Source organism: Cherax quadricarinatus, chromosome 32 (assembly GCF_038502225.1).
Source record: "Cherax quadricarinatus isolate ZL_2023a chromosome 32, ASM3850222v1, whole genome shotgun sequence".
NCBI classification, from domain to species: Eukaryota; Metazoa; Arthropoda; class Malacostraca; order Decapoda; family Parastacidae; genus Cherax; species Cherax quadricarinatus.
The window spans coordinates 29057841-29071979 of record NC_091323.1 but is presented as its reverse complement, the minus strand read 5'-3'; the positions used below and the strand labels follow the sequence as shown (position 1 = coordinate 29071979).

At 39.9% G+C, this 14139-nt stretch overlaps 1 protein-coding gene across 7 annotated transcripts in view; it reads right to left on the bottom strand.

The window, feature by feature from the left end:
* The window catches only part of by (focal adhesion protein tensin), an 830704-nt gene that overhangs the window by 364011 nt on the left and 452554 nt on the right, over window positions 1–14139 (bottom strand). For all 7 annotated transcript variants that reach the window (XM_070090572.1, XM_070090566.1, XM_070090570.1 and 4 more), the window contains exon 8: window positions 130–297. In XM_070090572.1, the coding sequence (XP_069946673.1) occupies window positions 130–297 (168 nt within the window). The remainder of the gene's footprint in view (window positions 1–129; window positions 298–14139) is intronic.

The following is a 14139-nucleotide window of genomic DNA, read 5'->3' as shown; positions in this document are numbered from 1 at the left end:
CCTTCTTCAAGCAGCTCTTAGGATGGTTTGATATCCTTGATGCACTGAAGAGAACTGAAAACCACACACAGCTTTAATACACTTCCATATTCCAATCTTTAATGTGTAAAAAACAAAAACGGTACTTACCTTGGTCATCCACTTGCTCAAAAGTGAAGTTGATATTTTCGTATGAGTTCCACGATGCAATAGCACATGGAGACTTGTCACATGACACATTAGACACTGTTCGTGGGTGTTCGTCAGGGGAGTGAGTAAAATAAAGCTCCACGCTTCCATCAAGAGGAAATCGCATGTCTGGTAAAAAGAAAAATTTTGTTGTACAGTGAAGTGCAAGAATGATGTTCTTATAATGTAAACAAAATGCTCATTCACTCATATTATTGCACGACTCACGAAATCATAATGACACAACACCGACCTGCTAGTTTTAGGACTGGCTTACCATGGGTTCAAACCCTCCAGTCAATGAATTATTATTGTACATAAACTCAAGGTAAAACAAAAAAACAAAAGATTATTGTTTCTTCTCCCATGCTGCACATTTTACAGTCCCATCATCAAAACAGGTAAGCCTAGATTCATGCCAGGCTGCAAGGGTAGAACTCTCAAAACTGGTCACAGGTATATCACAGGTATTACCTAATGAAGTTTATCACAGTAGTTCAGAAATGTGTATTTTATTTCTAAGTACATAAATCATAAATTTCAATCCTGTCCATGTCTAAATTATTTTAATTTATGCCTATTTGAATATGATAAAGCATTCTGTCTTTATTCTAAATTAATATAAGATTTATCTTGACTGCCTCTACATGCTGATGACATTAAAAGTGAAATGAGAAAATTCAATAAAGTTTCTACAATACTGATTAAAGTATGATGTGCAGGTAGGTTAAACACTATTTACCTGTTAACATTGAAAAAAAAAATATGAAGAAAAAAGAATTTTCTTAGCAACACACATCAGCAGGAAAGTAGAGGGTAAGATATGAGAGAAGAGTAAATATATACGAGACAAAGATAAATGAATAAAGCTAGCCAAAGTACAAAATTTTTTTTAAAATAATAATGCAGAACTTGACTAATTTTAACAGGCTGCCAGGAAGTGCAGCAGTGAGACTCTCCAGATAAAGGAATGACGACTTTTCAAAACATTACTGCTGCAACAGGCAAATGAGCCACTCACTCCAACTTCCCCCATAAAATTAACTGGAGAATGGCCTATCTTGTTTGAGAGTTTGGACTAGGAATGACCATCAAAGCAGCAGATGCGAGTCTACATTGCCTTCTTACAAAACAACATGCAATCCTTTTATTTTCTCAATAATTCCTATTTGGTTAAACTAAGTATTCTTACACCCACAGTTCATACATACACCATAGTGAGTAAAATAACCTAGAGAATTTCCTTAATATGATAAAAAAGATATTGGCAAGGATTAAAAACAGAGAGAGACACCAAAGTATTGTCCATTCGAGAAAATGCCAAGGACAATTACGTACAAACCCAGGGCAGTTAAGGTTCTAACCAAGGAAGGGAAGCATGGGGTCCAATTCCTCAGATCAAGAGCCCCTCACTGGCATCAAGGAACCTACCATGAGGGAGCAAAATAATTCAAAGACACTTCAAGCAGGAAAAAATCTCAACTTTACAACATTTCACACAGTGGGCTTCATCAAGAACCAGTCGTACAAAGTGGTAAAATATAGGTTCTCCATACTTAGAAGTTTTTTTGCCCAAAGTGCTCTGCATAAGCAGGGGCTTTCCATATGCACTATTAAATGTTAATCAATTTTGTAAAACCTATCAGCCTTATCGAAATAAGTTATTATTATTATTATGTATTATATTATTATTATGTATTATTACATTATTATTATTATGTATTATTATATTATTATTATGTATCATATTATTATTATTATGCATTATTATATTACAGTGGACCCCCGGTTAACGATATTTTTTCATTCCAGAAGTATGTTCCTGGAGTTTACCTGGAGAGAGTTCCAGGGGTCAACGCCCCCGCGGCCCGGTCTGTGACCAGGCCTCCTGGTGGATCAGAGCCTGATCAACCAGGCTGTTACTGCTGGCTGCACGCAATCCAACGTACGAGCCACAGCCTGGCTGATCAGGAACCGACTTTAGGTGCTTGTCCAGTACCAGCTTGAAGACTGCCAGGGGTCTGTTGGTAATCCCCCTTATGTATGCTGGGAGGCGGTTGAACAGTCTCGGGCCCCTGACACTTATTGTATGGTCTCTTAACGTGCTAGTGACACCCCTGCTTTTCATTGCGGGGATGGTGCATCGTCTGCCAAGTCTTTTGCTTTCATAGTGAGTGATTTTCGTGTGCAAGTTTGGTACTAGTCCCTCTAGGATTTTCCAGGTGTATATAATCATGTATCTCTCCCTCCTGTGTTCCAGGGAATACAGGTTCAGGAACCTCAAGCGCTCCCAGTAATTGAGGTGTTTTATCTCCGTTATGCGTGCCGTGAAGGTTCTCTGTACATTTTCTAGGTCAGCAATTTCACCTGCCTTGAAAGGTGCTGTTAGTGTGCAGCAATATTCCAGCCTAGATAGAACAAGTGACCTGAAGAGTGTCATCATGGGCTTGGCATCCCTCGTTTTGAAGGTTCTCATTATCCATCCTGTCATTTTTCTAGCAGATGCGATTGACACAATGTTACGGTCCTTGAAGGTGAGATCCTCCGACATGATCACTCCCAGGTCTTTGACGTTGGTGTTTCGCTCTATTTTGTGGCCAGAATTTATTTTGTACTCTGATGAAGATTTAATTTCCTTGTGTTTTCCATATCTGAGTAATTGAAATTTCTCATCGTTGAACTTCATATTGTTTTCTGCAGCCCACTGAAAGATTTGGTTGATGTCCACCTGGAGCCTTGCAGTGTCTGCAATGGAAGACACTGTCATGCAGATTCGGGTGTCATCTGCAAAGGAAAACACGGTGCTGTGGCTGACATCCTTGTCTATGTCAGATATGAGGATGAGGAACAAGATGGGAGCGAGTACTGTGCCTTGTGGAACAGAGCTTTTCAGGTGCCAGTACTGATTGAATTTGTTCCCATAAGGAATATTGTGAAGTAGATTAGTCCATTTCAGACCCCCAAACATACACGTACAAACACACTTACATAAATACACTTACATAATTGGTCGCATTGGGAGGTGATCGTTAAGCGGGGGTCCACTGTATTATTATATATTATTATACTTATTATTACATCACCACTGCTTATGTCATCGCATACCAACTAGAGCACAGTGTTAACAAGAATGATGTACAGTATTTAATTATAATAGTAAAAGGTTGGTTTTACCGAGTCAAAACCATACTATACACCAAACATTTACTTGTTCTATATGTACTATACTTTATTAAGGTTTTCTGTTTTAACTCTCACAGGTTAGTTGCAACCAGGGCTGGATGATGCAACTGATTGTTCCCTAATGTTAAGCCACCAAATGGTATCATCATCATCTAGCTTTCAAAATGATGTTAAAGGTACTTCACAACCTCCAAAACTCAGAAAAAAATGTCCCTTTATTGCTTTTACAGTACAGTATAACCTCTCATTAACAAATTTTGGCAACTTCAGACCAAAAACATTGACTGGATAAAGGCTGGAAGTATCAGAGAAAATGGACAAAAGTTCATAGTTCTGGATTTTGTCTGTAGGAATAGTGTCCAGTTGTCTTCTGACTCCATTGTTTCTTTGGGATGGGCCAGAGAAGCCACATCCAAGACCTGTCTCATATTTATTATTCCCTGAATGGTAGGCAACCCTCATCAGTTTATTGTTTGTGCTCATTCACATGTACTCATCATCTGGTCTCTATTTTTCCCTGGAGTTAGAGAATTTTTTGTGATTTTATTAACATATTAAGTAAAGTGCAGTTAACAACAGTTTCTAAAACAAGTGGTGGTGCCAAGAGGAAATGTGGGGTCTCAGTGTTAAGCAGAAACTTGAATTAGCTAAGACACACACAGTAACTGGAAACTTAAGACAATATTTTGCCTGCACAACAGGTTTTTTCAAGTATGATACATAATATATGGTGGTTGCACAATATGCGTGAAGAAGACAGGAACAAAGTCAGGTATGAATACAAGAGTTGGGCAAATACTGAGAAGCACTGGAGTCAGCCTACTGGTCCATGCTGGCTAAATTTTCAGATACACTGTCATATTTAGTCAAGTGCATAGCTATTCTTTTACCAACATAGTCTGTCAGAAACTAATGCAAGCATTCATCATTTTACATTTCACTCAAAATTTGAGAAATTTAGTCATAATTTATCTCCAAATTGAATGTTGAATACTGTATTATTTAAAAACAATAATAATATTTATACTGGAGCAAGGGGCTAGTAACCGCTTCTCCTGTATCCATTACTAAATTGAAAAGAGAAACTTTCATTTTTCTTTTTTTGGGGCACCCTGCCTCGGTGAGATACAGCTGGTTTGTTGAGTGATGATTTAGTAGTGCCATAGTGAGGTGAAGTACAAAAATAATTTATTTGACAATTTATTTCAAGATTTACCAAATACAGTGGACCCTCGAGTTTCATAAGGCTCGTGCTTCGTAAATTTCGACTTTCGACAACTTTTTTTGTCAAAATATAGCCTCGCGGTTTGTAATTTGGCTCCCCATTTGTTGCTTGTCCGGAATGCATATTAGTGGCCTCCCAACATCCACGCCACACAAAAGCACCCCACACACCACTACCAGTCAGTGTAGCATTGTTCATTGGCGAGTAAACATCACTCCACGTGTCCATATGATACATTTCGTAATACTATTCCATTCTTTTTTGTGCTTGCATCTTCTAAATGAGCCACCATGGGCCCAAAGAAAGCTTGTACTGCCAGCCTTTTGGTAAAGTATGTGAGAAACACAATAGAATTCAAGAAAGAAATCATTGCAAAATATGAAAGTGGCATGCATATGGCCCATCTTGCCAGGATGTATTGGAAGCCCCATACACCCTTCACTTCCATTGTGGTGAAGAAAAAGGAAATCAGGTAAGCTGTTGTTGCGAAAGGGGTAGATATGCTCACAAAAAAGTGATCATGAATACTCAAAGATGTTGAGAATTTGTTGGTGGTGTGGATAAACCAAAAACAGTTTGCAGGACACATTGTTATGCAGTCAGTAATTTCTGAAAAAGCAAGGCAGTTGAATACTGATTTCGTAAAGAAAATGCCTGGACCGAGTACTGATGTTAGTGAATTTAAGGCCAGCAAAGGCTCGTGTGGTAAGGCATGGCAAGGCTGCAAGTTCTGACAAGTGTGCAGCTGAAAAATTTGTGCAGGAATTCAAGGACTATGTAGAGGCTGAAGGATTCCTCCCCCAACAAGTGTTCAATTGTGACGAAACAGGCCTCTTTTGGAAGAAAATGCCAAAGAGGACTTATATCACGCAGGAGGAAATGGCACTGCCAGGACACAAGCCTATGAAAGACAGGCTAACTGGTAATGCTGATGGGGATTTCAAAGTGAAGCCTTTACTGGTGTATCACTCTGAAAATCCCAGTGTTCAAGAAACACAGTGTTGCCAAGAGTAAATTGTGTGTGATGTGGAAGGCTAACAGTAAGGCATGGGTCACTAGAAAAATTTTCCACAATTGGTTTGATGAAGTAGTATTTGGCCCGAGTGTGAAGAAATACCTCCTGGAAAAAAAATTGCCACTCAAGTGCCTCCTGGTAATGGACAATACTCCTGCTCATCCTCCAGACTTGGATGACCAAATGGTGGAGGAGTTTAGTTTCATCACAGTGAAGTTCTTGCCCCCTCATACTACTCCTGTTATCCAGCCCATGGACCAGCAGATCATTTCAAACTTCAAAAAACTCTACACCTAATCAATGTTTCAAAGGTGCTTTGATGTGACCTCAGACACTCAATTGACCCTAACTGAGCTCTGGAAAGATCACTTCAATATCCTCCATTGCATAAGCCTTATAGATAAGGCTTGGCAGGGAGTGACTTCCAGGACTTTGAACTCTGCTTGGAGAAAATTGTGGCTAGTGTGTGTCCTCGACAAAGATTTTGAAGGGTTTGAGGCTGATCCTGACAACCCTATGCCAGTTATGGAATTTATTGTGGCACTGGGGAATTCCATGGGGTTGGATGTGAGTGGCTAGGATGTAGAAGAGTTGGTGGAGGACCACAATGAAGAGCTAACCACTGAAGAGCTGCAAGACCTTCATCTGCAACAGCAACAGACCACAGCTCAGGAAATTGCTTCAGAGGAGGAGGAAGAGAGATGGAAGAAGGTGCCTTCTTCAAAGCTTAAGGACATTTGTGCAAAGTGAAGCGAGGTGCAAACGTTTATGGAGGAACATCACCCTGACAAAGCTGTTGAAAGCCGTGTCAGCAACATGTACAATGACAATGTCTTGTTCCATTTGAGGCAAATTTTAAAGAGACACCAGAAACAGAGCTATCTGGAACAATTTTTTGAGCGACAGGGGTCCAGTGATTTTCAAGCTGGTCCTAGTGGCATTAAAAAACAAAGAAGGGAAGTAACCCCAGATAAGGACTTGGTACCTAAAGTCTTTATGAAAGGGGATTCCCCTTCCAAACAATAGTGTAACTTCTCCATCCTCTCCCCTTCTCCTGTCTTCCATACACCAACAAGAGCCTTCAATAAAGGTAAGTATGATATTATTTTTGTTTTATACTTGATGTCTTATTGTTTTCTTTATGTAAATCTATATTTAATGTCAAAAAAAAATTTTTTTTTTTGTTAATACTTTTGGGTGTCTGGAACAGATGAATTGGATTTACATTATTTCTTATGGGGAAAATGTTTTCGCCATTCGTAAATTTCAACTTTCGTCACACTCCCTGGAACGAAATTCAAGGGTTCACTGTATGGGCAAATCTTCGGTCCTCCTCAGTATTTGTTAAACTCTTGTATTCACCCCTAACTTTGTTCCTGTGTTCTGCTTATACATTATGCTACCACTAGATATAATTTATCAGACATGAAAAAGTCTGTTGCACAGGCCAAATGATGTCTTAAATAAAGTTTCCAATGGCTGCTTGTGTGTCTTTATCAACTACAATTTGATGGTACTTCCAAACTATTATTACAGGTACAATAAAGCTAAAGATGTATTACCACCTGGTTTTGCTGTACTCAGTAATAATAATAATAATAATAGTAATAATAATAATAATAATAATACAGTGGTCCCCCGGTATTCGATGGCATCGGTGTCCGTTAAATCCGGTATTCGATACATTTTAATGCAAAAATTTTGCCTCTCCACACGTTAAAAAACCCGCCACATGCAATTCGTCCGAGACATGTCCACGTGTGGCCTGAACTGCCCCGTGTGTGCCAGTGTTTACAAGCCAGCCAGTGTGCTCGCATCTAAGGATACATTCGGTACATTCCATATTATAACTGTGTTTTTGGTGCTTGTTTCTTCAAAATAAGTCACCATGGGCCCCAAGAAAGCTTCTAGTGCCGACCCTGTGGTAAAAAGGGTGAGAATTAGTATGGAAATTAAGAAAGATTTTGAAGGGTTTGGGGCTAACCCTGAGAAGCCTATGCCAGTTGAGGAATCCATTGCGCCTACTTCAAAAATTAAGGAAATGTGTGCACAGTGGGTTGAACTGCAAACCTTTATGGATGAAAATCACCCTAACACAGCTACTGCAAGCCGTGCTGGTGACTATTACAATGACAATGTTGTGGCCCATTTTAGACAAATCGTAAAGGAACGGGAGGTACAGAGCTCTATGGACATATTTGTTGTGTGACAGAGGTCCAGTGACTCAAGCTGGTCCTAGTGGCATTAAAAGAAGAAGGGAAGTAACTCTGGAAAAGGACTTGCTACCTCAAGTCCTAATGGAAGGGGATTCCCCTTCTAAACAATAAGTTCGACACTCTCCCCTCCTCCCATCCCATCAATCATCACCAGATCTTCATTAAAGGTAAGTGTCGTGTATTCTATTGTTAGTAGAGTACTACTAACTGTGCATGTCTTCTTCAGTTTGTGTGCATTAAACTTAATATTTCATTTGGTAAAATTTTTTTTTTCATACTTTTGGGTGTCTTGCATAGATTAATTTGATTTCCATTATTTCTTATGGGGAAAATTAATTCACCTTTCGATAATTTTGGCATATGATGAGCTCTCAGGAACGGATTAATATCGAATACCGGGGGTCCACTGTAATAATAATAATAATAATAATAATAATAATAATAATAATAATAATAATATCTTTATTTAAAGGAGGGGTTTGGGATATTGGCAGTTTGGAGGGACATCTAATCTGGCCATGGGCCAGGCTCGTCTGGTGCTTGCCTGGTCATCCAGGCTGTTGCTGCTGGAGACCCACCACCCCACATATCCATCACAGCCTGGTTGATCTGGCACTTGGTGAAGATATTTGTCCAGTTTCCTCTTGAAGGTGTCTACACTTGCTCCAGCAGTTTCTGATATCCTCTGGTAAGATGTTGAATAGTCTGGGACCCCGGATGTTGATACAGTGTTTCCTTATTGTCTGCACTGCACCCCTGCTCCTCATTGGGTTTATTTTACACTTCCTTCCATATCTCTCATTCCAGTATATAATTATGGCAGTGTGCAGATTTGGGACCAGGCCCTCAAGTACTTTCCAGGTACAGTGGAACCTCAAATTTCGAACTTAATCCATTCCAGGAGCTAGTTCTAAATTCGAAAAGTTTGAAAGGCGAAGCAATATTTCCCATGAGAAATAATGGAAATACAATTAATCCATTCCAGAAACCCAAAAATATTCACAAAAAGAATACATTTTATAGATAATATTACATTATAGTTTTACATACACACAACAAATATAGTGTACAATTATTAATAAATTTAAATAAACATATAAAATTACATTTTTACTTACCTTTATTGAAGATTGATGATGGTATCTGGAAGATAGGGAGGAGGAGAGAGGGAGTTGGGGTTAGTGTTTGGATGGGGAATCCCCCTCCATAAGGACTTCAGGTACCAATGCCCTCTCTGGGGTTACTTCCCTTCTCTGTCTTTTAATGCCACTAGGACCAGCTTGAGAGTCACTGGACCCCTGTCTCAAAATAACTGTCCACAGTCCTCTGTTTCTTGCACCTCTTGAAGATTTCCCTAAAATGGGACATGGTTCTGTCACTGAACTTGTTGCAAAGATGGCTTGTTTCAGCTTGCTCAGGGTGGTACTTCTCCATAAACATTTGGACATCATTCCACTTGGTGCAAATCTTCTTAATCTTCCTCCTCTTCCTCCTCCTCTGAAGCAAGTTCCTGAGTTGTGGTCTGATACAGTTCCAGATGAAGCTCTTCCAGCTCTTCAGTAGTTAGCTCTTCCCTGTGGTCCTCCACCAACTCTTCCACATTCTCGCCACTCATTTCACATCTATGGTGTTTCTCAATTTCTTTACCACAGGGGTACCACTAGTAAGTTTCTTTGGGCCCATGGTAGCTTATTTCACAGTCCCACAAGCACTAAACACAATGAATTAATCGTAAAATGTTTGAATGAGACCACAGGTTAGTTTTCACTCAAGCATCAACAAAGCCAGACTGGCTCACGGTGCCTGCGTGGAGACACGGACAGAGGGGGTTGGCGGACAGGTCCAGTATCTGGCGGTTCGAAAAAAGGGGCGAGTTCGATAATGGGGACAAAGTTGGTTATAAAAAAGGGGTCGATTTTCAAAGAGTTCGATAAGTGATATGTTCAAAATTTGAGGTTCCACTGTATACAGTGCACCCCCGGTTCGTGATGCTATTGGTATCTGATAAATCCGGTAACCGATGCATTATATCGCAGAAAATTTGCCTCGCTTCCCGATACAAAACCCGGTATGCGATGTGGTTCGTACAAGACGTGTCCATGTGTGGCCTGAACTGCCCCATGTGTGCCAGTGTTTACAAGCCAGCCAGTGTGCGCGCATCTAAGGATACATTCGGTACATTCCATATTATCCATATTATCACTGTTTTTGGTACCTGTTTTTGCAAAATAAGTCACCATGGACCCCAAGAAAGCTCCCAGTGCCAACCCTTCGAGACTAAGGATGCTAATGGCTGTTGAAATGAAGAAAGAGATAATTGCAAAGTATGAAAGTGGAGTGCGTGTGTTGGAGCTGGTCAGGTTGTATAGTAAACCCCAATCAACCATCTCTACTATAGTGAGCAAGAAAACAGCAATCAAGGAAGCTGTTCTTGCAAAAGGCGCAACTGTGATTACGAAACAGCAACCGCAAGTGTTAGAAAATGTTGAGAGACTGTTACTGGTGTGGATAAATGAAAAACAGATAGCAGGAGATAGCATCTCTCAAGCAATCATTTGTGAAAAGGCTAGGCAGTTGCATGACGATTTGGTAAAGAAATTGCCTGCAACTAGTGCTGATGTGAGTGAATTTAAGGCCAGCAAAGGTTGGTTTGAAAGATTTAAGAATCGTAGTGGCATACATAGTGTGATTAGGCATGGTGAGGCTGCCAGTTATGTTGTGCGACAGAGGTCCAGTGACTCTCAACCTGATCCTAGTGGCATTAAAAGAAGAAGGGAAGTAACCCCAGAAAAGGACTTGCTACCTCAAGCCCTAATGGAGGGGGATTACCCTTCTAAATGCTAACACCATCCACACTCTCCCCTCCTCCCATCCCATCAATCATCACCAGATCTTCATTAAAGGTAAGTGTCAATTATTCTTTCGTTATTTATTGTTGTTGTTATTGTAATTACTATTCTATTGCATTAAACTTAATATTTCATGTGGTAAAAGTTTTTTTTTTCATACTTTTGGGTGTCTTGCACGGATTAATTTGATTTCCATTATTTCTTATGGGGAAAATTGATTCACTTTCCGATATTTTTGGTTTACGATGAGCTCTCAGGAGCGGATTAGTATCGCGAACCGGGGGTCCACTGTATATTATCATGTATCTCTCTCTCCTCCACCCCAATGAATGCATGTTTCAAGACTTGAAGGCTTTCCCAGTAATTTAGGTGCCTTACTGGCTCAGTGTGAGCCGTAAACAATTTCTGTATGTGTTCCAGCTCTAATATTTCTCCTGCTTTGAATGAGGCCATCAGTACTGAGCAATATTCTAAATGAGGGAGCACTAGCAATTTGAAGAGTGTCAGCATCAGTATTATGATGAAAATTTTTCCTTTCTTTCTTGGTCACCCTGCCTCGGTGGGAAACAGCAAATGTGTTTAACCTGTAAAGGTCCAAACGTATATATATGTTTTTCCAACATTTGAAAGTATGTAAAAAAAAGTAGATCTTCTTTTTTTTTTACATTTGAAAATGTGTAAAATAACTTTGATCTATCTTTTTTTTTTTGTTATATTTGAAAATATGTAAAAAAAACGTAGATCTACTTTTGGAGCACTACGCATATGAACGTAGATCTGCTCGGACCATTTACGGGTTAAAGAAAGAAAAAAAATCTCTACTTCTACTTCTACTAATAAGTAATAGCACAAAGCGTGTTAGATAGGAGTGAATGGAGACGAATGGTATTTAGGACCTGACAAGCTGTTGGAGTGTGAGCAGGGTAATATTTAGTGAAGGGATTCCGGGAAACCGGTTATTTTTATATAGCCGGACTTGAGTACTGGAAATGGGAAGTACAATGCCGGCACTTTAAAGGAGGGGTTTGGGATATTGGCAGTTTGGAGGGATATGTTGTGTATCTTTATACGTGTATATGCTTCTAAACTGTTGTGTTCTGAGCACCTCTGCAAAAACAGTGATTATGTAAAAGTGAGGTGAAAGTGTTGAGTGATAATGAAAGTATTTTCTTTTCGAAGATTTTCTTTCTTTCTTTTTGGGTCACCCTGCCTTGGTGGGAGATGGCAAACTTGTAAAAAAAAAAAAAATCTTTATTTCTACAAGTATATGTACAAGGTATACAGGCTAAGCTGACATCAATGACATACTACTACATATACAGAAAGCCACTTCTTATGCAGAGCATTTTGGGCAAATTAGACCATTAAAAAGAGTGAGTGGTGCACTTAGGAGTCTGTGGAGACAAAGAACTTTGTCCTTGGAGGCAAAGAGGGGAATGTATGAGAGTATAGTTTTACCAACGCTCTTATATGGGTGTGAAGCGTGGGTGATGAATGTTGCAGCGAGGAGAAGGCTGGAGGCAGTGGAGATGTCATGTCTGAGGGCAATGTGTGGTGTGAATATAATGCAGAGAATTCGTAGTTTGGAAGTTAGGAGGAGGTGCGGGATTACCAAAACTGTTGTCCAGAGGGCTGAGGAAGGGTTGTTGAGGTGGTTCGGACATGTAGAGAGAATGGAGCGAAACAGAATGACTTCAAGAGTGTATCAGTCTGTAGTGGAAGGAAGGCGGGGTAGGGGTCGGCCTAGGAAGGGTTGGAGGGAGGGGGTAAAGGAGGTTTTGTGTGCGAGGGGCTTGGACTTCCAGCAGGCATGCGTGAGCGTGTTTGATAGGAGTGAATGGAGACAAATGGTTTTTAATACTTGACGTGCTGTTGGAGTGTGAGCAAAGTAACATTTATGAAGGGATTCAGGGAAACCGGCAGGCCGGACTTGAGTCCTGGAGATGGGAAGTACAGTGCCTGCACTCTGAAGGAGGGGTGTTAATGTTGCAGTTTAAAAACTGTAGTGTAAAGCACCCTTCTGGCAAGACAGTGATGGAGTGAATGATGGTGAAAGTTTTTCTTTTTCGGGCCACCCTGCCTTGGTGGGAATCGGCCAGTGTGATAATAAAAAATAAATAAAAAATAGACCATTTTATCCCAGGATGCAACCCACACAAGTTGACTAACACCCAGGTACCCATTTTACTGATGGGTGAATATAGACAACGGGTGTAAGGAAACACGCCCAGTTTTTCTACCCTTTCCAGGAATCAAACCTAGACTCCTCAATGTGTGAAGCGAGAGTTTTTGCCACCAGGCCATGGGCCACTGTGAAACTTTTTGAATCATAAATCATTACAGATTGATAAATAATAAATAAAATAATTCATGTTAAGTGCTCAACCCATGTGGGTCATTCAGAGCCAGACGTGGTGGAGGCTTGATCCTCCACATGTTGAGTGTGAGACAGAAGCTCTTCCTATTTCTTCTTTCAACAAACCGGCCACATACAACCAAGGCAGGGTGGCCCAAAAAGAAAAACAAAAGTTTCTCTTTTTAATGTTAGTAATGTATAAAGGAGGAGGGGTTACTAGCCCCTTCTTCTGTTCCACTTTCCCATGGAGAGAAGAAGAAATAAACAACAAGAACAAGAACTAGTAAGAAAACAGAAGAAAGCCCAGAGGGGTGTGTATATATATGCTTGTACATGCATGAGTAGTGTGACCTAAGTGTAAGTAGAGGTAGCAAGACGCACCTGAAATCTTCCATGTTTATGAGACAGAAAAGAGACACTAGCAATCCTACTATAATGTAAAACAAATACAGGCTTCCATTTTACACTTACTTGGAAGTACAGTAGTACGTCCCTGGGCGGCTGCTGTCTACCATCGTACTACCTATACTCTTCCTATTTTTTTTTTTTTTTTTAACAAGTCAGCCATCAGAAGGTCTTGATTAAACAATCAAAAGGTCCACTGAGTGGGGGGTCAACATATGACTTAAGCCCTATGTTTGGAGATATTTTCAAATTTCTCTTTACACATAAAATGCCATCACAGTTACAGACATATTTAAAGGAGCCATGATTACTCCTGTTAAGAAAGGTAAACATTTGAATTAGAAAATATATGAGAATGCACAACCAAATTCATACATTCTACAACCTATGCAGCTTAGATTCCAGCCCAAAAAGAGAACAAATGATGATATAATAAAAGGTTAGATAGTCTATAGTACACAGCACTTGAAATGATAAATTTCCAATTTCACTGTTTAGTTACCTATGAAAGGCACTTGACACTGGCAACCACAACAACCTACTCAAGCTAAAGCACTATAGGGTTTTGTGTCATTCATATTATAGTACTCTATTAAATTGTATCCCAGTGACAGTGCCAATGCTCTGTAGCTCTACCAATAAATATTGGTGTTTCTGAAGGCCTGTTAAATGTTTTGCACTCTGGCAGGACTGCTGATCTTTTCTAAATACATATATTAAAG